Source organism: Corylus avellana, chromosome ca11 (genome assembly GCF_901000735.1).
Source record: "Corylus avellana chromosome ca11, CavTom2PMs-1.0".
Taxonomy (NCBI): Eukaryota; Viridiplantae; Streptophyta; class Magnoliopsida; order Fagales; family Betulaceae; genus Corylus; species Corylus avellana.
In genome coordinates, this window is record NC_081551.1 from 19,186,179 (window position 1) to 19,214,164 (window position 27,986).

Consider the following 27,986-nt stretch of genomic DNA (forward strand, 5'->3'; position numbering starts at 1 on the left):
AAAAAAAAAAAAAAAAAAAAAAAAAAGACAGCTCAAACAAAAGGATAGAGAAAGCCAACAAAACCAAGTAGGAATCAACGAATCAAACAGATGTCTTAATTCTCAATTCTGGTGGGCACCGCATTGCATTAAAAATTTAAAATATAAGTATGAGCTGGCACGCTCCGCATTGTATTAAAAATTAAAAAATAAATATGAGCTGGCACGCACCGCATCCGCATTGCATTAAAAATTAAAATATAAAAATATAAAAATATGAAATTACGCGTTTAGGCTTCCGCCTCTATAGATTAGATCCTAACCGTAGGATCGACCTATTGTGTATCTAACTAAATCAAACTAAAATTTGGTTGTCAGACTTTCATTCAATTGTGTATCGTATCTAACAACCCCATTGAATGAATGACTTATTTATTGCTCTCGTCATCAGACTCGCCTTTCTCTCTCCTCGACAAAGTTCGCATCTTTATCTTTGGCTCTCCTTCGCCTTCTCCTTCTCCTTAATACTAGAACGCCGTATCCTCGTTCTTTCCCTACCCTACAAAGCCCCATATCCTTTCTCATATTTCTACCTTTGTATCTTTATTTGATTTCGGGTTAGTATTTTTATTTCATTCTGTTTGTATTTTTGTTTGGAAGAGTGCGAGTGCTAGATCTACCTGTTCTGATGGTCAAAACTAATTTCTCTTGCTTTTGATTTTCTGTATTTTAAGGGCCGAGAAGAAAAAGACAATTACGCTTATAACCGACGGCCCCCCAGGCTCAGACGACTTTTATAGGTTTGATTGTGTTTTTATTTTAATTTTTGTGTCTGAAACTAGATCTATGTTCTCTTCTAAGTGCTAGATCTAGGTTTGATTGTGTTTGTATTTTAATTTTCAAGTCTGAAACCAGAGCCGCCCTGTTTATATCTACTCTGTTCTAAGTTCTAGATTTGATTGTGTTTGTATTTTAATTTTCAACTCTGAAACCAGAGCCGCCCTGTTTTTATCTACGCTGTTCTAAGTTTGTTTTTGTATTTTAATTTTCAAGTCTGAAACCAGAGCTGCCCAGTTTTTATCTGTTCTAAGTGCTAGATCTAGGTTTGATTGTGTTTGTATTTTAATTTTCAGGTCTGAAACCAGAGTCGCCCTTTTTTATCTACTCTCTTCTCATCTAGGTTTGATTATGTTTGTATTTTAATTTTCAACTCTGAATCCAGACCCGGCCTTTTTTATCTACTCTGTTCGCAGTGCTAGATCTAAGTTTGATTGTGTTTGTATTTTAATTTTCAACTCTGAAACTAGGTTTGATTGTGTTTGTATTTTAATTTTCAAGTCTGAAACCAGAGGGTTAAATGTTTGAGTTGCCTGTTTTCGAAGTATATTCTTTCTATTAATTCTAAGAGTCATCAAAAAAAGGTTGAGAGATCAAGAATTTGATGGCATACTAGAAAAAAGATTTAGCACTATACATTTATGATATTCTGATACATAATGAAATCAAGAGTTTGATTTAGATTTATTTAATTTAATACAATTCAATAATGGAGATACTTTTATCAAGCTTAGTGGTAAGGTTAATGGGTGAGGGGCGACAGAGGGACAGATAGAGACAGCATTCTTCCACTCTCATCTGCATCTTTCTATTCAAATATCCAAACATGGGAGTGTTGCCCATCATAATTTGCTTCACTCTTCTTCTATTCTCTTCCCAGTGCTTCCTTGAATCCAAACACATACTGTATGTTTAGTCTCTTAGATCCTAAGGTATCCTGTGTTGCTATCGTCATATTATATTCTTGATTTATGTTAACAAGTGGATGTTCTTAGGATTTGATTTATGCATATACTTTTTGTAACTATATTTTATCTATAAGCGGTACGACATAAATCTTATCCTGAACTCAATTGAAAACATAGAGTGGCATGCTGTGGGTAGAGGCACGAATGTGTGCCAAGTGTCATTGTATTATATATCTCACTAAGAGGTACAACATTAATCTTCTCTACAACTCAATTGAAAACTCTATTTCTCTATCTTCAACAAAGTTTGCATCCTTGGCCCTCTTTCTCCTTCTCCTTCATGCCAGAACACACTGTATCTTCTCTCTTTCCCTACCCAACCAAGCCGTATCTCCTTGCTCATATTTATACCTTTGTATCTTTGATTTCGTGATATGAGGATCGGATCTAACCTTTCATTTTGATCATCGGGGTTAGTATTTTTATTTGATTCTGTTTGTATTTTTGTTTGGAGTGCTAGATCTACCTGTTCTGATGGTCAAAACTAATTACTCTTCTTTTGATTTTCTGGCTTTTAAGGGCTGAGAGTGAAAAAGACAATTACACTTATATCTCGCCTGCCCTGCAAACCACAAACTGGAGGGCTTCCCCAGCAGGAGCTGCTTCCTCCTAACCGACGGCCCCCATGACGCGCCGCCATGTGGTACCCCAGGCTAAGATGACTTTTATAGGTTTGATTGTGTTTTTATTTTAATTTCTGCGTCTGAAACTGGATCTACTCTGTTCTAAGTGCTAGATCTAGGTTTGATTGTGTTTTTATGTTAATTTTCAAGTCTGAAACCAGAGTCCGCCCAGTTTTTAATCTACTTTGTTCTAAGTTCTAGATCTAGGTTTGATTTTGTTCTATTTTAATTTTCGAGTCTAAAACCAGAGCTACCATGTTTTATCTTCTCTGTTCTAATTGCTTGATCTAGGTTTGATTTTGTTTGTATTTTTATTTTTAAGTCTGAAGCCAGAGCTAACCTGTTTTATCTGCTATGTTTTCAGTGCTAGATCTAGGTTTGATTGTGTTTGTATTTTAATTTTTAAGTCTGAAACTAGAGCTGCCCTGTTTTTATCTTCTCTGTTCTAACTGCTAGATCTAGGTTTGATTTTGTTTGTATTTTAGTTTTCAAGTCTGAAAGCAGAGATAACCTGTTTTATCCTGACCTAGGTTTGATTGTGTTTGTATTTTAATTTCTTTGTCTGAAACTAGATCGGGGGTGGCCGCGCCACCCGAGGGCCTTCTGTGGGTGGCTGAGCACCACAATGGGTGGCCAGCCACCCTCTTGATTTTATTTTATTTATTTTTATTTTTTATTTTTAAGTTTTTGTGAGAGAAAAAAAAATGGTTTTTTTGGGAAAACCTTGTCATTTCCCTCAGGAATAGCAATTCCTTTGCTATCCTCAATTTTTTAGAGGAATAGCTATTCTTGTATGTAAAGGATTAATGATTTTCACGAGAATAAGTATTTTTAGGAATAGACCCTTACCAAACAAAAGAATGACTATTCCATTTTAGGGGTCTATTCCGCTAACCAAACGGGCCCTAAATTGAGATAACTGAAACTTTAGGGGAGACATTGAAAAAAGATGAAAATTTAGGGGTTAAGTGAAATTTAACCTAAATTATGACAACCACGTGTGCAATAAGGAAGGAAATAAAGGTAGGTGAAAGCATTTAAAGCAAATATAAGATGTGGATGGTTAGGATTTTGTTGGAGAAATCGAATGGCTGGGAGTAAGATTTAAAACTTAAACATAAATTATACAAACTACGTGTACAATAAGGAAAGAAATAAGGGTAGGTGAAAGTATTAAATTCATAGAGATGAGAAGATAAGATGCGGATGGTTAGGATTTTGTTCGAGAAATCCAATGACTGAGAGTAAGATTTAAAACATAACATAAATTAAACAAACTTTTGATCATGCGTCACTGTCTTTGTTGTCACAAATATTTTGTGTAATTGGATTAGTAACCTGCCAAATGAGTGAGTAGCCATAAATGAATATAGTAAACACTAACTTAGGAAATGTAATTTTTTTTTTGATAAGTAAAATTACATTTATGATAAATGTAGAAAAACACTACAAGTTACCTTATAAATATGTTCTTTGTTTTCCCGAATCCTCTTTGGCTTGAGTTTGGAGTCATTACTTAAGCCACCTAGTTCTTCTTCCAACTTTGTAAGTGTAAGTAAAATCAATGTTAGATAAAAGACATTTATATGAACATTCAGTAAAAATCAAAGAAAATAATTACCTGTTGCCTTTGTACAACGTAAAGGTTGGATTCTCGCTCTTGAAGTATACCACAAGTAAGAAGCTCCTTTAATATCCCTGAATACCACTCAAACAATGTAAGTAATTTCTTTTAATAACAAATTCTTGAATAATATTATGTTTATTTTGATCCACTTACCGTCTAGTTCCCCCTGAAAACCAAAAGAACAAGATATTACATTAACAACTAAACAATTATATCCTCTCTTTGCAAAGAAAGTAACTAAGAATGACCAAAAAAATTCATTTAAAAAGTAGGTTCAACTTTACCCATGAAGTGATCTTTGTGTTGGCTAGGACATCAATAGCGCTGAAGTATTCTTTGCGTTGCTCCTTAAGCCATTGCAAAACTCCTCCTTTATCCTAAATCACATACATTTAAAAATTTACTAATAATTTATTTATTTTTTTTAATATTTTCAAGCTCATATTTTCAATATAAAATTCAAGTGAAGCAAATGAACTAAATGAATTGTTTAGCACTTTACCTCCACATATTTTTTATTTGATGCAATACGATCCACACAAAGTTTTGGATCGTAAAAACTCTCAATCTGCAATTATATTAACATAATCATTGATTAACATATGCAATTGGTAACTTTTGGAAATATTTTGATGGTCTTCAGGTTTTTTACCTCCACTCTCATTGCACACCCATCAAGCTTAACTGATCCCAAAAAACTTGTCAGTGGTTTAAGATTGGAAGTTGTTTTAACCTCTTTAAATGAACACTTGGTATATTGCTGACTTGGAAAAGACTGTAAGAAATATAATTTGACATCAAATTAAAGAACAATACATAACCAATTTATAGGTTTATAATTCCAAGCAACTAAAAATAATGATTCTAATACATACCTTCTCATCTTTATACTCCAGGAAGAGTGATATGGTCCTCTACATAAATCAAACATTAAACTTAGAAGAGGACCTAAAGGACCTAAACCTTGATAATAAATAACTGAAGTATATTGATGACAAATTTTCAAGCTTACTGTGGGAGGAAGGTCTTTTAACTCGTTCATAACCCCAATCATATTACGAAGGATTTGATCTTCAGAAATGTATGTCTTTGTGTCGGGCATTTGGCAATCTATGGACACTGCATCAAGATAAAAGTAGAGATTAAATTGAAGTTCTTACTAATTAACTAGTAAAAAATAACTAATTAGCAACCTCTCCAAAACAAAAAAGAGAGAAGGATAATTGATAAATAATTTTACATACTAGTATATTGTTCCCATAAGAGTGTCCCTGGTTCAGAAATTTGGAATATGATTCTACTAGGGATCTCATTCTTATTTGTATTCAGCAACCCTATGAAAAGATAGAACAAATTAATTCAATTGATTGTTAGAAATACCATGTTCTTTCAAATCAAATTAAATTAACATAAACTAAGATGTATCGACTTAAAAGGAAATATAATGTATTGTACCTGCATCTATCCATTTTTTGATTGTCTGAGCTTCATGGTTATATTTTGAGAATATATAACATATGTCCTTCGCATTATCAATCTCATGATTTTTTGCTCCTTCTTCTTCCCTAATAATTACTTGGGAGCCTCCATACATTGCTATCCAAGTTTGGTGTGTAATCGTTTCATCCAATTCGTCCGATCCTTTCTGTAGAAGATAATCTTGAATAGTAGACTTCCTCGCATTGGTGACCATACGATCAGCTGCTCTATTTAGTTTTCTGGGAATGCATTTAACTTTAATGTCCCTACTCCTAATTAACTCGTGGATATCTCTGATAATAGTCAACCAACTTGTGCTGAATTCATCTTTTTTTTCATGTCCCTCTTCATTTATTGCCTCACTGACAATTCGATTGTCAGTCTCAATGTCTGTGGGCAAACATTTTCGGTCTATCACTTTTCGAATTGCCTCCCTTATGGCACGTGCTTCAGCCCCACAAATTGCTGCTTGTCGTTTAGCTTCATAATCTGGATTTTTAGGATCATCTTTGAAGCATCCACTGCTGCATTTTTTGGCATATCTGAAGTGGTGAATGCCTCGAAAGTCAAACATAACGAATCCAATGAAGCACTCACCATCCTCCGAAATACTAGCATCGGTGTTCACTTTAGTTTTTGGCTTCTCTGTAGGAGGTGACCACCTGACGAGTTGCACATTTAATAAACCTGCAAAGTATAGATTGTATAATTAGTTCAATCTGTGTCATTTTCCAAGAATTTAAACACAGCAATAAGAGATAATTTGGTTGTGTAATTCTAGGTATGAAACGAAATCTGCCCTGTTTTTGTTGGTCAAAGTTAAGGTTAAAGACTAGATCTAGTCAAAGCAAGTTAATATAGATTGAATCATCAGTACAATCTGTCATTTTCCAACAATTTATACAGAGCAATAATAGATAATTTGGCTGTATTTGTCCTTTAATTCAAAGTCTGAAACTCAATATGCACAGTTTTTGTTGGTTTGAGTCTAAAGTTAAAGATTAGATTTATTCTGTTGTGGTCGAATCTAAAGTTAAAGATTAGATTTGTCAAATCTAAAGTTATAGATTAGATTTATTTTCTCTCTTTCTTTTTTCTTTGTGAGATTTGCCCTGTTTTTGTTGGTCAAGCCTAAATTTAAAGACTAGATCTGGTCTGTTGTTGGTGTCAAAGCTAGTTTCTATTTATTTTTTTTTCTTCTTTGTCAGATTCAGGTCATGAGGCTGAGTGAGGAACAATGGATTCAAGACAATTTTATCAAGGGTTTGCGGACATGAATCAACCCCTGGAACTGATTTTGGGAAACATGACAGCAGGTTGAACATGTCTGCTTTGTAAAGACCTTGTGTTTTTCTTGGTATATGTTGTTTGGTTGAGATTCTAATATCATGTTTGCCATTGGTGCTTGTAGCAATGTGTATCTTATCAGCATTGTTCATGAGATTTGCGTGGATGGTACAGCCTTGCAACTATGTACTTCTGGCATGCCATGTCTCGAATGAGACTGGGCAACTCTATCAACTCTCATGATGGGGAAAGGGTCAGGGGTGAGTAACTGGGTTGTGATTAAAGTTGTGTCTGTTTCTCCTAAATGGTTTTGTCTCACCAATAGATGTTTGAGAAAGATGCTATTTTCCAACATTGTGCAAGTTTTGGGTATAAATGAAAAACTTTGAAATGTGGATCAATTCAGATAAGTCACTAGCCCTAGTTTTTAACCAATAGCAGTATCTCCTTGCGTTTGCCTGAAGTTCAAATAAATTCCAATGACATCCATGAGAAAGAAAAAATGTCCCGCATAGTGGTAGGCCCTTGTCACACATGTTCTAAGCTATGTCCCAAACATATACATTGAATCCCCCACCCCCACACACCAAGAAAAAAAAATTGAAAACCCCTTTGATCATGCATGCGTTGGATGACACTAAATCTGAAAAATCAATATTGAATCATCAGTACAATCTATCTGTCATTTTCCAACAATTTAAACACACAAAATTTGGTTGTGTACTTCAATTCTAAGTCTGAAACCCAATCTGCCCTGTTTTTGTTGGTGAAAGCTAAAGTTAAAGACTAGATCTAGTTTGTTGTGGTGGTCAAAGCTAGTAGTTTCACTAATTTTTTTTTGTTTTTGTTTCTTTGTCAGATTCGGGGCAAGGGGCCCGGCAAGGAACAACGGATTCCAGACAATCTTATCAGGTATTGTTGATTCATATTTTGACTTGATGTTTTTGTGTTTCATTCTCCAAGTATAACTGTTGGTTTTGGTTCATGATCCATGTCTTGAGTTGATTGGTTTTTTAATTTCAATCTCCAACTCTTTTTGTTATAGATTGTTTCAATCTCCACTTGTAACTGCTATATCTACTATGTCTTCCCTTCAAAACAAAAAAAATTTTCTACTATGTCTTGGTTCTTGATCCATATTTTGAGTTCAGCGTGTGCATTTTACTAGATCTACCCTATTTACACTTATTTTGATATGGTAACACTAACGTTGGTAAACGAACCGAGAAAGGAATAGAACCACTAAAATGAAGTAGGCATTAATTTAAAAAATAAAATCATTGAGGATTTTTTCTTTTAAAAAAAATCACTAAAGAATTTACGTTATTACTCTTTAAGGAAGCAAAATACAGATTTTTCTATCATTAATATTCTCTGATTTTCTTTTTATTTCTGAAGATTGCTTTCCTTGTTTGCAACTTATTTGGCATTTCTTTTTATTTCTATCATCATTATTCTCTGATTTTCTTTTTATTTCTGAAGATTGCTTTCCTTGTTTGTAACTTATTTGTCGTATCTTTTTATTTTTATTATTGAATTTATTTCAAATTCTCTTTTATTGGGATATCTTTCACCTGATTTATTTTTGCTACTCTGTAGCATTCTCTCTCATTTTGGTGTTTTTCCTAGTTGTTTCAGCTGGTATGTTTCCTCTTCTTCGTATGAATGTTCTTTCTTCTTTCATTATGTTAAACGAGCTTGTACCCCGTGCAATGCACAGGTTGTTTCTAAAAATGACAGGATGGAAAAAAATAATAATAATTAGTGGGTGTATAAATGACAGGAAAAAAAAAGTTTCAAGGATGAAGTAGAAAGAAAGAAAAAAAAACCTTCTATAAAGCTTTAAAGAAAAAGAAAAGCATTGAGAGGCCATTTACAACAAAACAAATGCTCAAGATAATATTCTAATTTATATTACTTACCCTGGTCATCTTAAACATAAGCCAAACACTTAAATAAGTGATCAATCTAATTATAAATAGTATTTGTATAAATATTAAATTATAAATAATACTACATTTCATAACCTCGTTTGATAAAACTCATGTTTTTGCAACTTATTGTTTGATAAAACATGGATTCAACATGAAAGTTCCCAAACATGGATTCAGTTATAAGAATTAAATTTAGAAATTTATCAAGTTTAATCCTTATAAATTGAAACATATTAAATATATGGTTGTACCCATAGATCTTGTATAAAACAAAAGGAACGAAAAATATTTTTTGGCTATATAATCATTCAAAACAATCATTTAACCTTTCTTTTTCGCATAAAAAAAAACCTTTTAACTGTACCTATCGTAAAAGCCAAATTTTAACAATCTTATAAGTACCTAAATGAGTCTTGTAAATATTCCTGACTATCAAAAGAACGCATTATCACACACATCATATGTCTTATATTAACCATTAGGTTACCCAAAAATTAATTTGATATAACCTCATAAAATCTTTGAAGGTAAAAATCATTATCTATTATAAGCTATTGTGACAATTCGCTTTGTTGTGGGTTATTAGTTTTTAAAAGAAAAAATTTTAGTTATTTTTTTATCAAGCGGGTCGTCACAGTCGAGTCTAAAGTTAAAGATTGTATTTATTCTGTTGTGGTGGTCAAAGCTAGTTTCTCTTTTTTTTTTTCTTTGTCAGATTTGCCTGGTTTTTGTTGGTCAAGCCTAAAATTAAAGACTAGATCTGGTCTGTTGTAGTGGTCAAAGCTAGTTTCTCTCATTTTTTTTTTTTCTTCTTTGTTAGATGGATTCAAGACAATTTTGGGTTTGCGGACATGAATTAACCCCCGGAACTGATTTTGGGCAACATGACAGCAGGGCTTTGGAAAGGCTTTGTGTTTTTCTTGGTATATGTTGTTTGGTTGAGATTCTAATATTATGTTTGCTATTGGTGCTTGTAGCAATATGTATCTACTCAGCGTTGTTCATGAGATTTGTGTGGATGGTACAGCCTCGCAACTATCTACTTCTGGCATGCCATCTCTCGAATGAGACTGTGCAACTCTATCAACACTCACGATGTTCTAAGCGTCAGGGGTGAGTAATTGGGTTGTGATTAAAGTTGGACTGGGATAATTTCACCATGTCTATTTCTCCTAAATAGTTTTGTCTCACCAATCGATGTTTTCAAAAGATGCTATTTTCCAACATTGTGCAAGTTTTTGGTTTAAATGAAAAACTTTGAATTGTGGATCGATTCAAATAAGTCACTGCCTTTGTTTTTAACCAATAGCAAGTATCTCCTTGCGTTTGCCTGAAGCCCAAATAAATTCCAATGACATCCATGAGAAAGAAAAAATGTCCCGCATAGTGGTAGGCCCTTGTCACACACGTTCTAAGCTATGTCCGAAACATATACATTGAATCACCCACCCGCACACCAAGAAAAAAAATTGAAAACCCCTTTGATCATGCATGCGTTGGATGACACTAAATCTGAAAAATAAAGTTTGAATCATAAATACAATCTATCTGTTATTTTCCAACAATTTAAACACACAAAATTTGGTTGTGTACTTCAATTCTAAGTCTGAAACCCAATCTGCCCTGTTTTTGTTGGTGAAAGCTAAAGTTAAAAACTAAATCTTGTCTGTTGTGGTTGTCAAAGCTAGTAGTTTCACTCTTTTTTTCTTGTTTTTGTTTCTTTGTCAGATTCCAAGGGGCTGGGCAAGGAACAGTGGATTCAAGACAATCTTATCAGGTATTGTTGATTCATATTTTGACTTGATGTTTTTCTGTTTCATTCTCCTAGTATAACTGCTGGATCTTCCCTGTTTTGGTTCATGATCCATGTCTTGAGTTGATTGGTTTATTTTTTTTATTTCAATCGCTAGCTTTTTTTGTTATAGATTGTTTCAATCTCCAATTGTAACCGCTATATCTACTATTTCTTTGTTCTTGATCGATATTTTGAGTTCATTGTGTGCATTTGACTTGATCTACCCTATATACACTTATTTATGCCTTTCAACGGTGTGGGGAGAAAAGGAGTTGAAGGGAGGAAACTTGAAACAGACTTTATGGAAGCCTAGTTTGGGTGCGGTTGTTTATCATATTTGGAAGCAAAAATGAGCTTAAATATGATAATCAGCCAAAACCCGTAGAGAAAATTGTGCAAAATATAATTTGGGAGATTAGATCTAGAATTGTGGCACAGGAAAGTTTCAGATGCCTAATGAGAATCTGCAATTATGCAGAAGATGAATTTTCCTTTTGGTATGTTGACTGCTGCAGATGGTAAATTGAGAAAAATTGCTGGTAAATTAAAAAAAATTAGCATAAAATAAAATGAAAAGCTACATGGTGCATGAATATGGAATAGGATCATCTCTAGTCCATTTTGGATTGGAGAATATCCACTTAATGGCCAAGATCTCTCTAGAGAGATCCTGAGGCCATAGATGGGACATCTGTCCCATTAATATAAATAATAATAAAATATTATTTATATTTTAAAAATAATAAAAAAGTAAGGGGTGGTTGGCCACCCCAATGGCCCTAGGGGGTAGATTGGCCTTCCCCACAGGCCAAATAATAATAAAACAAATTGATTTGGCCGTTGGGGTGGCCGATCCACCTCTAAGGGCCAGCCACCCCCAAGGGCAGGTTGGGGTTGGGCACTACCTCTCATGCCTTGTCAAAGTAAAACAAGCCTGTGAGGCATCAGCATATTCTTGCACCTTGGTTCTTTTTTTTTTAATTTTTGATTTTTTCTCTTTTCATTCTATTTCTTTTGAAAATTTAATCAATTATTGTATGTATCAATTATTGTATTTTTTTTTTCACCAGACTTTTTTTTCTCTCCTCTCTCATCCACCCACGCCTGAGTGCAGGTTTGTGGGTGGCGCGTGTGACCTGTTTGGGTGTCTAGTTTGTTAGCTGATTGGTTAGTGTTATGGCTGAATCGAGGAAGTGGTCAGTGGAGTCCAAGAAGTTTGAGTTACTGATTAAAAGCTCAGGGGTGAGGATTTTTGAAAGAAGCAATAGGATACAAAAAACCATTTTCTTGAAGAAGGATGAGTTGCTGTGGTTGGGGCGCATTGTGGAGGACTTGGTGGCAGTGGAAACTACGGAGGTATTTTGGGACCAATCCAGAGCAGGGTTTCCTCGGATAATTGCGCAAAAATGCTCCAACAGGAATGGACGTTTTCTGACGGTAGAAGAATATGATGAAAGGCAAAGAAGAGGATTCGATTATTATACTAGAAGGGCGAGTTGGTCAAGGTTGGGAACGTTTCATCTCGGAGGTGAGCTTGGCTAAGTCTGCACTGTGCGAGCTTAGGGAGGTCACGGTAGACAAGAAGAAGTTTGAGGGGGTGGGAAGGAGGAGTTTTGCGGAAGTGCTGGGGTCGTCGTTGCAACCGGCAGATGACTGTTTTGATGCTTATTCCGAGCCGATAGCCAAGGTGCCTATATGGTTGAAGGAGGCTGCTGCAGAGAAGGATAAACAATACCATGCTTCCACGGAACAGGGGGTGGGTACGTACAAGGAGAGGATTCAGGTGAGTAATGATGGCGGTTGCGTGGAGGGACCGAAGAAGAACCAATTCTCTGGCGAGGAAGGAATGTGCAACCTGAAGGCAGGGGGGTCTCAGGGTGTTGTTAACAGGTTGCCGGCGAGCAGGTTGAATGCCTCGGCAATGATGGCAGCATCGGAATTTGGAGATGATCACGTGAAGGGATGGGAGGGGGTAGGTAGGCTCGAAGCGCAGGCCTGGTTTCGTGTAAAATCTGAACTCATTAATGCGAAGGAGTCGTTGAACAGGTTGAGGGGAGAGATTGATGTGGGTCTAGAGAGGTTTGATTTTTTAATAAAAAATCTGGAGGAAAGGAGTGGGTACACAAGGTCTGGTGGGGCGTCCGTGTGTGGTCTGGCAGGAGGGGTCTCTCTCAAGCAAGGGGAGGCCCAGCCCAAGAAGATTAACTTGGAGGTTAGGGAGTTGGAGGGGGTGGATGGGTCTAAGGGGAAAGAACAATGGCCCAAGAGAAAGTTTAAGGAAAAGAAGAAGGTGGTGGCTGTGTATAGGCGTAGGAAGATGGGCCTGGGTCTTGGTCAGTCCAGCCCAAGCACGTCTGGTCCAGAAGGGGCAAGACCCAAGGGAGCGCCGGAGGTGTTTAACACGATCGGCTTGCAGGAGGGATGCCGAAGGTCTCCGGCAGGTGACCCAGGTGCGTCATCGTCGGCGGCAGGAGGGACGCAGTTAGAGGAGAGACCGCCGGCTACAGTGGACATTTCTTGTGATGGTCCCGGTGAGCTTCCTGGTGGCAAAGAAGCGTCGAGTCTGGCCGGAATTAGCTGCTGCACGCCGGAGAGAGTGTCCGTGCCAGACAAAGTCGGAGATGCCGTTGGAGGTTGTCGCCGGTGATTCAGAGATGGCCGGCGAGTGTCTCAGTGCTCCGGCGGTCGTGATTTCGGACGAGGGGGAGTTTCGGTCGAGCCAGACAAGGCCGGAGAGGCCATTTTTGGTCGCTGCCGGTGAGGAAATTGAGTGGGCTGAGTCTGGGGAGACATCTGGAGCTGTTGGAGTACCGGGGATGGTGGTTTTGGGCGGTGGGGATACTGTTTCGCACCAGAAGATGCCGGTGATGATGGGTACAGTAGGTGAGGGCAGTGAGGTGGTTCCTTGGTATGGCGGTGAAGTGCTTCAGGTTGTCGGTTAGGTTAGTGGGGGAATGGGTCAATTATTGGATGATGATCCTTCAATTATTGGATTCCGGTGTTCAGGCTTGGTTGAGTCTAGAGAGGCTGGGCAGGCTGGGCAGGAGGTGGTAGCTAAGAGTTGTGGGGGTGAAGTCATTGTTGATGATAGGAGTAAGGAAGACGGGAGGGCAGAGGTGTGTGGAACAGAGAGGCCTTCGCCTTTGAACAGTTATGGTCCTAATTCAGGGGATGCAGCAGGCTTTTCCGATTGGGTTATTCAGTGTGCCAATGAGATATACCCGATCGTGGGGATTTCGTTTGCCGGTCATAAGCTGCAGTTGTTAGCATTGTTAAACTCTCTAGAAGAGGAGTGCCGAAATAATGGGATGGTATCTACTTCTAGTAGCGGCACAAAGGGTAAAAGGGAGATGAGAAATTTGGAGTGTTCGGTGAATTTCGATTCGGGGAAGCAGGAAAGGGAGGGGGAATGTAGTTGTGTTATGAAGATAAGTATTATCTCTTGGAACGTGAGAGGGTTGAATGAGAGGGATAAGCGCTTGAGGGTGAGTAATTTGCTTAGGGATTGGAATGCAGATGATGTTTGTCTTCAAGAAACCAAGATTCAGGGTATGTCTAGAAGCATTGTTCGCAGTTTATGGAGGCGAAATCATGTGGATTGGTGCTGTTTGGATTCTAATGGGGCCTCGGGAGGTATTTTAATCATGTGGGATACTAGGGTGGTGGAGAAGATTGATGTCTGCATAGGGGATTTTACCCTGGCTTTGTCTTTCAGGAACGTGGCAGATCTCTCTGTGTGGGCGTTTGCAGGGGTGTATGGTCCGAATATTGATAGGGATAGAAGGCTCCTTTGGGATGAGTTGGCTGGCGTTCTTAGTTGGTGGAACTTGCCATGGTGTATTGGGGGAGATTTCAATGTTACTCGATTCCCTCTGCTATGATGGGTTTCTCAGATTTTATTTCTGAACAAGGGCTTATGGACCTTCCCCTTGTCGGGGGTGCTTGTACTTGGTCGGTCTCTCAAGACCCTCCGCTATGGTCTAGGATTGATCGGTTTCTTGTTTCTCCAGAGTTGGAAGCCTGGTTTCCAGGGGTGAGGCAGAAAAGGCTTCCACGTCTTTGCTCGGATCACTTCCCAATTATGCTCGAGTTGGGGGAGATTTCCCAGGGTAAAAGGCCTTTCAGGTTTGAGAATATGTGGCTTAAAGAGGAAGGGTTTGTTGCTTTAGTGAAACAATGGTGGGATTGTTATGAGTTCCATGGTACGCTGAGCTTTGTTCTTGCTCGCAAACTCAAGGCCTTGAAACTGAATTTGAAGACTTGGAATGAGGAGGTGTTTGGTAACATTGAGAGGAATAAGAGGACTCTTCTTGAAGATCTTCGGGTGTTTGATGAGCACGAAGAAAGTAGGGCTTTGAATGTGGAGGAATTAGCGAGGAAGGCCGAGGTTGTTCAAGAGTTAGAGAAGTGTACTCTTATGGAGGAGATTAGTTGGAGACAGAAATCGAGGGTGTTTTGGTTAAAGGAAGGGGACAAGTGCACTAAATTCTTTCATTCCATAGCCAACTCTAATAGAAGGTATAATTCGATAGAGAATCTTATGATTGGGGATAATATTTCTTCAAATCAGGATGAGATTAGTGAGCACATTGTGGATTTCTACCAAAAGCTCTTTGCTGAACAACACAGTTGGAGGCCTTTGGTAGATGGTATCTCCTTGGATTCCATCTCGGAGGGAGAGGCCAGCTGGTTGGAGAGAGATTTTGAAGAGGAAGAGGTTAGAAAGGTCGTGTTTAAGATGAATGGCAACAAGGCATTGGGCCCCGATGGGTTTTCTATGGCTTTCTTCCAAGCTTGTTGGGATGTGGTGAGGGAGGACATTATGAGGGTCTTAAGTGCTTTCCATGCTGGCGGGATGTTTGTAAAAAGCCTCAACGCTTCGTTCATTTCGCTTATTCCGAAGATTCCCGGTGCCATCAACCTTAAAGATTTTCGTCCGATTAGCCTTGTGGGAGGTATGTACAAAATTATTGCCAAGGTTTTAGCAAATAGATTGAAGGTTGTGTTGGACAAGATTATCTCCAAGTCGCAAAATGCTTTCATCAAAGGTAGACAGATTCTAGATCCTATCTTGATTGCTAATGAATGCCTTGGTAGTAGGTTGAGATCTGGGGAGCCAGGGGTCATTTGCAAAATGGATTTGGAAAAAGCTAACGATCATGTGAACTGGGGCTTCTTGATGTATTTGCTAAGAAGGTGTGGTTTTGGAGGGGTTTGGTGTTCTTGGATTCAACATTGCATTTCCTCGGTGCGGTTCTCGATTATGGTAAATGGATCTTCTAAAGGCTTTTTTAGTAGCTCCAGGGGTTTGAGACAAGGGGATCCACTCTCTCCTTTGCTTTTTGTGTTTGTGATGGAGGTTCTGAGTAGGATGATTTCGGCGGCGGTTCATGGGGGGTTGTTAGAAGGTTTCAAAATCGGCAACACTACAGTCTCTCATCTTTTATTTGCCGACGACACCTTGATTTTCTGCAATGCTAGGCCTGCCCAGCTACGTTACTTGCGGAGTTTGTTCTTCTTGTTTGAAGCTGCTTCCGGGTTGAAGGTTAATTTGGCTAAATCGATGATTATTCCGGTGGGGAATGTGGAGCAAGTGGCTTCGTTAGCCGGTATTTTAGGGTGTGAGGCAGCTCCTTTGCCAGTGAAGTACCTTGGTCTCCCGTTGGGAGGCTCTTATAAGTCCAAGCATATTTGGGATGGAGTGATTGAGAAGATTGAATATCGGTTGGCCAGCTGGAAAAGGTTGTATTTGTCGAAAGGGGGTAGGGTCACCCTTATTAAGAGCACTCTTGCTAACCTGCCCACTTATTACTTGTCTCTTTTTCCTATTCCGGTGAGTGTTGCTAAGCGTATTGAGAAGCTTCAACGCAATTTTCTTTGGGGAGGGATAGGCGAAGAGTTCAAATACCACTTGGTGAAGTGGTCGCAGGTTTGCACTCCGATCAAGGAAGGAGGGTTGGGGATCAGGAACTTATTGGTCTTCAACCGCGCTCTTTTAGGGAAATGGTTGTGGCGCTATGGGGCGGAAAGAGAAGCTTGGTGGAGAGTTGTGATAGATGCGAAGTTTGGAAGCTTATGGGGAGGGTGGTGTTCGGTTGAGCCTGGAGGAGCATCTGGGGTAGGGTTATGGAAGAATATTAGGAAAGGGTGGGAAACTTTCAAAGGCTTTACGAGATTTGCAGTGGGGGATGGGTCTAGGATTAGCTTTTGGCATGATTGGTGGTGTGGAGACTCGGCTCTCAAGATAGCTTTCCTGATCCTTTATAGTATTGCTTGTGCGAAGGAAGCCTAAGTTGCGGAAAACGTGGAGATGCTAGGGGGGTCCAACCAGTGGAACGTGAGTTTTTCGAGGGAGGCTCATGATTGTGAGGTGGAGGCCTTTGCCTCCTTTTTTCAGGTGTTACATTCTACAAGAGTGAGAAGAGGGTCGGAAGATAGATTATGGTGGAACCCTTCCAAAAGAGGTACGTTCAAGGTCAAGTCTCTCTTTCTCTCCTTGGCATGCTCGGAAGGGAGGAGGTTCTCCTGGAAGAGTGTGTGGCGGACTTAGGCTCCTCAAAGGGCAGCATTTTTTGCGTGGTCGGCAGCTTGGGGGAAAATTCTGACCTTAGATAACCTCAGAAAGAGAAATGTGAATGTGGTAAATAGATGTTGGATGTGTAAGAAGAGTGAGGAGACGGTGGATCATCTTCTTATTCATTGTGAGGTGGCGTCTGCTTTGTGGAGTGCCTTTTTCGGCCGTTTTGGGTTATCATGGGTGATGCCTGGTCGGGTTTTTGAGTTGCTAGCCTGTTGGTGGTCTGCAGGAAGGGGGGGAGTGCTGCAGTTTGGAAGATGGTGCCTATTTGCTTTTTTTGGTGTCTTTGGAGAGAGAAATAATAGGTGCTTCGAGGATGTGGAGAGGTCTTTCGAGGACTTTTTATCCTATTGTTTCCATACTCTGTATCTTTGGACTGTAGCGTTTGTTTTCCCAATTTCGGTTAGCTATGATGATTTCCTTGTACGTTTTTTCCTTTCTAGTTAGGTGATCGTCCTTGTATACTTCCAGTGTACTTAGGGGCGCCTTACGCTTTTTATAAAATCAGCTACTTACTTATCAAAATATATATATATATTCGATTCTTTTTTAAATTAAAATTTTTCTTTAAAAAAACTTAAAATCTTGTAAGGATATTTTTTGTTTTATTGAAATTTTTACGCAGGTAATTTTGTCATTTTGCTAGCATGGGAGGTGGGGGCAGCAAAACATAAAAACCACATTTCTTTCAACAAAAGGATCATCTCTAGTTCAAAATGGACTGGAGAGTATCTAGTTAAGGGTTTGGATTTCTTTCTAGAAATGCTAGGGCTCCAAATGGGACATCTGTCTCACTACTAAAATAATAATAAAATATTATTAATAGTTTTAAAAAATAATAATAATAAAAAGGTTTGGCTGGCCGCCCCATGTTTGCTCTAGAGGGTGGCTCCATGGCCCTTGAGGGTGGTTCGGCCACCCACAAGGGCCAAATGAAAGAAAAAATAGTTTATTTAGGGGTAGCCCACCTCCCCATTTTTGCCCATGGGGTGGAAGCCCCCCTATGGCCCTTGGTAGTGGTTCAGCCACCCCTAAGGGCCAAAAGAACAAAAAAGAAAAAAAAATTGATCTATAGTTGGACAGCCATCGCAACTTTGCCCTAAGGGTTGGCCACTCCCATGGGCCATGGGGGTGGCCACCAAGGCCCATGGCCGTCCTTGGCCACTCTCATGGCCTATGGTGTGGTTCGGCCACCTCAAAGTCAAACTTTTTTTTTTTTATTTTTGGCCCTTGGGGTTGTTTGGCCACCCTCAAGGGCAAAGATGGGGTGGCAACCACGCCCATTATTATTATTTTTTTTTAATTCTAAATAATATTTAATTTTTTTTTATTAGTTGTGATATGTGTTCTATTTGTGGCCTTAAGATTTATTCTAAAAAATTTTAGTCGTTAATTGAATACCCTCGAGTCCGAACTCGGCTGGAGAGGATCCGTATCCTTTCTTTGTAACTCGACATTCAATAACCAATAAATTTCCTTGCATTTTCACATTAATGCTAACTTCATGAGAAATTCACCGAACTCAAATCACGACGAAAAAACAAAAATAAAAACACAAAAAAGACAGATCTCAAACAGAAGGATAGAGAAAACCAACAAAATCAAGTAGGAATAAAACAAGGGTTTTGTGCAACCCACTCAGAGTTTGACACATCAGCATCGAAGAAAAATTGCAGAAAAAATATAGGAGTAAAAGTGCAAAACACTGGATTGTTTCTCTCAAATATCACATGCATCTGCTGTCGCCGCCAACGCTACTCACTCCACCAACGCCACTCACTCCGCCTCTGGCACAGAGAGAGGGAGAGAGATCCGGCCATTGGGGGTGGATCATGGCCACCCCCAGGCTGCTGGGGGTGGCGGCGAACTGCCCCACCTCCCGTCACACCCTCTTCATTTATTTTTTTTTTTAAAAATAATAAGATCTGATATAATCAAGTGTGGGTGTTTATTTTTTCTTAAAATATTTCAGCTGATGTGATAACTATTGAATATTTTGCACAAAAACCACCTTTTATGCAAGGACCACATTGAACAGACGTCCTAGTTCTCAAGTTTGGCGAGGAAAATTGTGCTGGTTAATGAGGCGTGAGCTGGCACGCACCGGATTGCATTAAAAATTAAAATATATCAGTGCTAGATTTAGGTTTGATTGTGTTTGTATTTTAATTTTCAACTCTGAATCCATAGCCTCCCTGCTTCTATCTACTCTCTTCTAAGTTTTAGATTTAGGTTTGATTGTTTTTGTATTTTAATTTTGAAGTCCGAAACCAGAGCTGCCCTGTTTTTATCTTCTCTGCTCTAAGTGCTAGATATAGGTTTGATTATGCAATTCTAAGTATGAAACTAAATCTGCCCTGTTTTTGTTGGTCAAAGTTAGGGTTAAAGACTAGATCTAGTCTGTTGTGGTGGTGAAAGCTAGTTAATAGAGATTGAATCATCAGTACAATCTATCTGTCATTTTCCAACAATTTATAGAGAACAATAAAAGATAATTTGGCTGTGTTTGTACTTTAATTCAAAGTCTGAAACTAAATATGCCCAGTTTTTGATGGTCGAGTCTAAAGTTAAAGATTAGTTTTATTCTGCTTTGGAAAGACTTTGTGTTTTTCTTGGTATATGTTTGGTTGAGATTCTAATATCATGTTTGCTATTGGTTGTAGCAATGTGTATCTACTCAGTGTTGTTCATTAGATTTGCATGGATGGTATAGCCTCGCAGCTATCTACTTCTGGCATGCCATACCTCGAATCAGACCGTGCTACTCTATCAACTCTCACGATGGGGTGAGTAACTGGGTTGTGATTAAAGTTGGACTAGGATAATTTCACCATGTCTGTTTCTCCTAAATAGTTTTGTCTCACCAATAGATGTTTGAGAAAGATGCTATTTTCTAAGTTTGTTCAAGTTTTTGGTATAAATGAAAAACTTTGAAATGTGGATCGATTCAGATAAGTCACTAGCCTTAGTTTTTAACCAATAGCAAGTATCTCCTTGCGTGTGCCTGAATCCCAAATAAATTTCAATGACATCCATGAGAAAGAAAAAATGTCCAGCATAGTGGTATGCCCTTGTCACACACATTCTAAGCTATGTCCCAAACACATATATTGAATCCCTCACCCACACACACCAAGAAAAAAAATTGAAAACCCCTTTGATCATGCATGCATTGGATAACACTAAATCTGAAAAATAAAAATTGAATCATCAGTACAATCTATCTGTCATTTTCCAACAATTTAAACACAGAAATTTGGTTGTTTGTTTGAACCCAATCTGCCCTGTTTTTGTTGGTGAAAGCTATAGTTAAAGCTAGATCTAGTCTGTTGGTGGTCAAAGTCAGTAGTTTCTCTTATATTTTTGTTTTTGTTTCTTTGTCAGATTCAGGCCAAGTGGCTGGGTAAGGAACAACGGTTTCAATACAATCTTATCAGGTGTTGTTGATTCATATTTTGAGTTGATGTTTTTGTGTTTCATTCTCCAAGTATAACTGCTTGATCTACCCTGTTTTGGTTCATGATCCATGTCTCGAGTTGAGTGGTTTTTTTATTTCAGTCTCAAACTTTTTTTGTTATAGATTGTTTCATCTCCAATTGTAACTGCTATATCTACTATGTCTTGGTTCTTGATCCATTTTTTGAGTTCATCGTGTGCATTTTACTAGAATTAGTGTATTTGCAGTTATTTATGCCTTTCAATTGGTGTGAAATCGGTGAACCGAGGGATATATGGGAGATGTTGTGGCCACAGGTAAGTTTCAGGTGCCTAATGAGAATGGTTGTGGTTTAGCTTGCCAGATTGGTATGGTTAAAAGGGGTTTAAACTGCTGTTAAGGTGAGTACGTAGTTCTGCAAAAATTATGCAAAAGTGGGAGTCCTCTGTTAGTAGTAAGATGTCTACCATGGTGTGGTCATATTTGGCTGTGTATTGTTGTTTGTAGGTCTTTTGGTTTGTATTTGTTGATACATTCCTGGTTTGTATAGAGTTGTAGTTTGTGTGGTTCTGCTCTGGTGGGTTGAGCAATTGTAAAGGGTAGTTGCTGAGGCAAGTTGTTCCAGCATATTTGCTCTAGTGTTTTGTATCTTATTGTTCTTTTTTGGAAAGGCTCATTCATCCAAAATAAAAAAATCGGGTACACCGGTAACGGTTACTAGTTTTGGCCAATAGCCAAGAACTGAGACGGCCCTGCTTATTTTGATATGGTGATTGACACTAATGTTGGTATTTTAAGGTCCCAAACATGTTAACGTTGGTATACACGAAGGGGAATAAACAAGGTCAAAACCTAGGATAGCATGCTTGCATTTAGTCTATAAATTGTTTCTTTTTTTTTTTTTTGTTTCTGCGTTAGTGAAAAGCATCATATAAATTGTGCAATTTAAGATTTCCAAATTAACAACTCTTAACAAACTTCTAAACATACACGTTCTAAGCTATGTCCCAAATATGTACATTGAATCCCAATTGAAAGAAGAATACCTTTGGCCGCCTCTAGCTTCTGTTCAAGGACGCCTTCTTCTGGAACCAGTCCCCGTATCTTGCATACAGTGGCAACTACTTTCTCTGTGAAGTGGAATATCTGTTCACAAAAACAAGTATGTAATTGATTTTACTTACGACTCCCCAATGAACATAACACACGGTCAACGAGTAATTAATTAATTTTCCTCTTGCTCCCAAATGTTGTTGGCAGAATCCATGGAGCCACTAATGGGTTCGACTGTTGGCCCAGTTGTGGGTCATGGCCAGACCTTCAGCTGTGTCTGGCCTTGACCCACGTGGGTCATGGCTAGACCCATGCTTTGTTAGCAGCCAAACCTAGTTGTGGGTCTGGCTAGACTCACGCTTGGTCGCACCAAACCCAGTCGTGGGCCTAGGTCTGCCTTGCTGTAGGCCCTTGAGCGTTGTGGTTGCAGCCATCACATTTTTGAGCTTGCCATTTTCGTTGTGCGTTATGTTGTGTATGGGTGGGGCTAGCAAAACGTGTTGGCGTGTCGGGTTCGGGTTTGTGTCAACCTATTTATGCTAAACCCAAGGACAGCACATGCCAAGAGCCCAAACCTGAGCTCAATACTTGTAGCCCATTTAGATAAATGTGTTGTATTCGGTTTACACGACACGATCCGTGAGCTCGGATAATTTAGATGTCAGTTGATTCCAATTTGACCCAACTTGTGAACATGTTTAAAGTCATTTTAATTTTTATAGCCAAACCAAAATAGCAAAATCTCAGCAACATATATATATATTTATACATACGTGTCAAATGATACGACCCGACACGTTTATTAAATGTGTCATAAATGGGTGACCTGTTTATGACCTAAACTTATTTAACCTAAACTCAATCCTAACCTTAAAATTATGCGTCGTGTTCATGTGGGGTTCGCGTGTGACGGATCAAATTGCCAGCTCTATGTATGGTCGATCTTGGTAGCGGCAAGATGTGATTTTGCACATTCCAGGACTTGACAGCAGGCGTAAAATGTCAAGACTAACGGTGGTGGCTAGACCCACGACTAGACTGTGGCTGTTGACCCAGTGTGGGTCAAGGCCAGACCTATCGTGGTTCAAGGCTAGGCCTAGCTAGGGTTGGCAATTTAATATTTGACCTGCAAATTTGACACGTAATTTTAGGATTTGGGTTTAGGTTGAACGGGTTCTTGTCGTATATGGGTCACCTGTTTATGACACGTTTATTAAACGGGTTGTGTCAACCTGCGGGTTGGGTTGGAACCTATTACCACCTAAATTAAACGTGTTCATGGGTCGTGTCAATCTATCGCGACACATTTATTTAATCGGGTTACACGTGTGGTGTTACTTTTAGGAAAACTTGTCATGTTTAGGTTTGGATGTTCGACACGTTTATTTAAACGTGTCATGTTTGGGTTGTCATAAATGGGTTGACACAAACTCGACACACCAACCCGTTTTGCTAGCCCTAGACTTAGCTATGGGTCTGGCCGTGACCCACAGCTAGGTTAGTAGCCAGACCGGGCAGTGGCTCCATGGATTTTGAAGATGGCATTTAGAATGAGGGGTGGGGTGGTTTAGGGGTTGGTGGGTTAGAAGAGATTTAATTTGGTGTTTTAAAGTGATGTGTCAAATTATTATTGGAGACCCCAAAAGTGGGGTTTTGAGAATGGGCCTGATTGAAGGTTTTTTCTTTAAAATCAGCTGCTTTGCCTATGATGCAGTTAACGGTTTAAGATCCTAGTTTGACCCAGTCTATACAAGTGAACTATGAACTCTAGAGCCGAAGTTCTCCCCTTCAGCGGATTCGGATGGGGTTCCGGTTGATGCTGATAATGCCCTATCTTTCTTTCTTCTCTACTGACTTGTCGCTTTTCGGCTCCGTTAAAGGAGATTCGACAAAAGATGGGATAGGAGGATGTGTTTCCAGAACAAAGAAGAATTCTCAATTATTTTTTTCTTGCTTATTACGAATGCTATCCTGTGCCATCTATCGAATTGTTATAAGATTGTTGTTTAAGAAATAATTCAAATGAAAAAATGAACCGAGCACTTTGCTTTACTGTAGGCTGAAGAAGGAAACCATTAACAATTGAGAGAACTCACCTTTTTCGCATTGCGTGCCATTGATGCTTACTACTGCTCACAACCAAGATGAAGAGGATGAGATCAAAAGAGAAAGGATGATAACCTGGAGGATAATTAGAAAAGAAGATTAAATCAAGTTAGGATGTAACTTGGGCTCGTTTTGATATAAAATGTATTTTCTTTAAAAATACTTTTTAAAAAAATTTGTCTTTTAATACATTGTTATCGCAAGAAAACAATGTTTGACATTTCGCCCGTATAACAAATTACAAATATTATATATATTTTTCAATTCAATCATATTAACCTATATGATTAATTATCTTGCAACATAAAAATATTAAGATGATTTCTTTTTTGAAAAAATAACCTAATTTGAGTTGCAGTAATGAAATAATGCATTATCCACGGCCCTGATTCTTAGAAACACACTTCTATGCCAAAATTATCATACATCTAATTAATCAGTGTACCAATCTTTGTTAAATAACCAAAAATGAATAGTTCTTTAACAATGACATCAAATTTGTTGAATGAATTTTGAGTAAGATTATAATACCCAACACTTCTGTCTGGAAAGAAAAATTAACATAAAATAAAGTGGATAGCTCTATGGTGCATGAATATGGAATAGGATTCTCCCATTCATTTTGGATTGGATTCTCCTCATTATTTATTATTATTATTTTTTAAAAATTTTAAATAATATTTTATTGTTTTTTTATTAGTTGGGATCTATGTTCCTTTCATAATCTTAGGATTTATTCTCAAGCTATTAATTATATACTCTCCGATCTAAAATTGACTGGGGAGAATCCAATAACGAATAAATCACCTTCCAGTTTTCACATTAATGCCAACTTCGTGAGAAATTCACTGAACTCAAATCAGACAAAAAAAATAAATAAATAAAAACAAAAACGGAAGCCCAAAAAAGACAGCTCAAACAGAAGGATAGAGAAAGCCAACAAAACCAAGTAGGAATCAACGAATCAATCAGATGTCTTAATTCTCAATTCTGGTGGGCACCGCATTGCATTAAAAATTAAAAATATAAATATGAGCTGGCACGCTCCGCATTGTATTAAAAATTAAAAAATAAATATGAGCTGGCACGCACCGCATCCGCATTGCATTAAAAATTAAAATACAAAAATATAAAAATATGAAATTACGCGTTTAGGCTTCAGCCTCTATAAATTAGATCCTAACCGTAGGATCGACCTACACGTATCTAACTAAATCAAACTAAAATTTGGTTGTCAGACTTTCATTCAATCATGTATCGTATCTAACAACCCCATTGAATGAATGACTTTGCTCTCGTCATCAGACTCGCCTTTCTCTCTCCTCGACAAAGTTCGCATCTTTATCTTTGGCTCTCCTTCCCCTTCTCCTATACCAGAACGCCGTATCCTCTTTCTTTCCCTACCCTGCAAAGCCCCATCTCCTTGCTCATATTTCGACCTTTGTATCTTTATTTGATTTCGGGGTTAGTATTTTTATTTCATTCTGTTTGTATTTTTGTTTGGAAGATCTACCTGGTCAAAACTAATTTCTCTTGCTTTTGATTTTCTGGCTTCTAAGGGCTGAGAATGACAAAATTACACCCGCGAACCACACACCGATGGGCTTCGCCAGGAGGAGCCGCTTCCGCCTAACCGACGTCCCCCAGGCTCAGACAACTTTTATAGGTTTGATTGTGTTTTTATCGTAATTTCTATGTCTGAATCTTGATCTACTTTGTTCTACGTGCTAGATTTAGGTTTGATTGTGTTTGTATTTTAATTTTCAATTCTGAAACCAGAGCCTTCTTGTTTTTATCTAGTCTGTTCTAAGTTCTTGATCTAGGTTTGACTGTAGTTGTATTTTAATTTTCAAGTCTGAAACTATAGCAGCCCTGTTCTAGATCTAGGTTTGATTGTTTTTGTATTTTAATTTTGAAGTCCGAAACCAGAGCTGCCCTGTTTTTATCTTCTCTGCTCTAAAGTGCAAGATCTAGGTTTGATTATGTAATTCTAAGTATGAAACTAAATCTGCCCTGTTTTTGTTGGTCAAAGTTAAGGTTAAAGACTAGATATAGTCTGTTGTGGTGGTGAAAGCTAGTTAATAGAGATTGAATCATCAGTACAATCTATCTGTCATTTCCCAACAATTTGTAGAGAACAATAATAGATAATTTGGCTGTGTTTGTACTTTAATTCAAAGTCTGAAACTAAATATGCACAGTTTTTGATGGTCGAGTCTAAGGTTAAAGATTAGATTTATTCTGCTTTGGAAAGACTTTGTGTTTTTCTTGGTATATGTTTGGTTGAGATTCTAATATCATGTTTGCTATTGGTGCTTGTAGCAATGTATGTCTACTCAGCGTTGTTCATTAGATTTGTGTGGATGGTATAGCCTTGCAACCATATGCTTCTGGCATGCCATGTCTCGAATGAGACTGCAACTCTTGCGATGGTTAAAGGGTCAGGGGTGAGTAACTGGGTTGTGATTAAAGTTGGACTAGGATAATTTCACCATGTCTGTTTCTCCTAAATAGTTTTGTATCACCAATAGATGTTTGAGAAAGATGCTATTTTCTAACATTGTGCAAGTTTTTGGTTTAAATGAAAAACTTTGAAATGTGGATCGATTCAGATAAGTCACTAGCCTTAGTTTTTAACCAGCAAGTATTTCCTTGCGTTTGCCTGAAGCCCAAATAAATTCCAATGACATCCATGAGAGAGAAAAAATGTCCAGCATAGTGGTAGGCCCTTGTCACACACATTCTAACCTATGTCCCGAACATATACATTGAATCCCCCACCCACACACACCAAGAAAAAAAATTGAAAACCCCTTTGATCATGCATGCATTGGATGACACTAAATCTGAAAAATAAAGATTGAATCATCAGTAGTCATTTTCCAACAATTTAAACACAGAAAATTTGGTTGTGTGTTAGAACCCAATCTGCCCTGTTTTTGTTGGTGAAAGCTAAAGTTAAAGACTGGATCTAGTCTGTTGTGGTGGTCAAAGCTAGTATTTTCTCTCATTTTTTTTATTTTGTTTCTTTGTCAGATTCAGGCCAAGAGGCTGGGCACGGAACAATGGATTCAAGACAATCTTATCAGGTATTGTTGATTCCTATTTTGAGTTGATGTTTTTGTGTTTCATTCTCCAAGTATAACTACTGGATCTACCCTGTTTTGGTTCCATGTCTTGAGTAGATTGGTTTTTTTATTTAAATCTCCAACTTTTTTTGTTATAGATTGTTTCAATCTCCAATTGTAACTGCTATGTCTACTATGTCTTGGTTCTTGATCCATATTGAGTTCATTGTGCGCATATGACTTGATCTACCCTATTTACACTTATTTAAGCCTTTTAACTGGTGTGAAATCGGTGAACTGAGGGATATACGGGAGATGTGTTTCACAGGTTTTGCAGGAGTTCCTTGGATGCTGAGATCATCTTTTCTTTCAATGCAGCTTCAGCAGGAGAATGTGGAAAGAAATCACGAGTAGGAATTTGATTGACAATCCTAGCTTCAAATGAGAAGCGATCATTGAGTGGGTAGAAAATGAGTTGAAGGGAGGAAACTTGAAACAGATTTTGTGGAAGCTTAGTTTGGGTAAAATTAGCTTAAATATGATAATCAGCCAAAATCAGAGGAGAAAATTGTGCAAAATATAATTTGGGAGAATTAGATCTAGAATTGTGGCCACAGGAAAGTTTCAGATGCCTAATGAGAATCTGCAATTATGCAGAAGATGAATTTTCCTTTTGGTATGTTTATTTCTGCAGATGGTAAATTGAGATGATGGCTTGTGGTGGTTGCGGTTTAGCTTACCCGATTGGTATGGTTAAAAGGGGTTTAAATTGCTGTTAAGGTGAGTACGTAGTTCTGCAAAAATTTTGCAAAAGTGGGAGACCTCTGTTAGTAGTAATATGTCTTCCTTGGTGTGGTCATGTTTGGCTGTGTATTGTTGTTTGTAGCTCTTTTGGTCTGTATTTGTTGATACATTCTTGGTTTGTATAGAGTTGTAGTTTGTGGGGTTCTCTGCTCTGGTGGGTTGAGCATTGTAAAGGGTAGTTGCTGAGGCAAGTTGTTCCAGCAAATCTGCTGGAACGAGTGTTTTGTATCTTCTTGTTCTTTTATGGAAATGCTCATTCATCCAAACAAAAATTTGTGAGGTGGAATTCAGACTGCAGTGTTCACAGTTTTGTTCATGTGAACCTTGAGTTTTTATTGGCTGGCTTAAGAGTATAGATAGACCTATTTGATGTTCTTAGTGAGTTCATCCCTGGCGTTCTATTTATATTAGAG

General features: G+C 38.2%; 1 protein-coding gene across 1 annotated transcript; it reads left to right on the forward strand.

Moving 5' to 3' along the window:
• Window positions 1-415: 415 nt before the first annotated feature.
• On the forward strand, window positions 416-27,947 carry LOC132165591 (uncharacterized; the record flags this gene model as incomplete). Its single annotated transcript, XM_059576219.1, is given in 13 exon segments — window positions 416-596; window positions 714-779; window positions 2,304-2,455; window positions 6,722-6,829; window positions 6,925-7,060; window positions 7,660-7,712; window positions 9,555-9,847; window positions 10,463-10,511; window positions 19,770-19,892; window positions 20,491-20,543; window positions 25,261-25,367; window positions 26,738-26,790; window positions 27,148-27,947. Coding segments are annotated over 9 exon segments (843 nt in total). The 3' UTR covers window positions 27,184-27,947.
• Window positions 27,948-27,986: the final 39 nt, after the last annotated feature.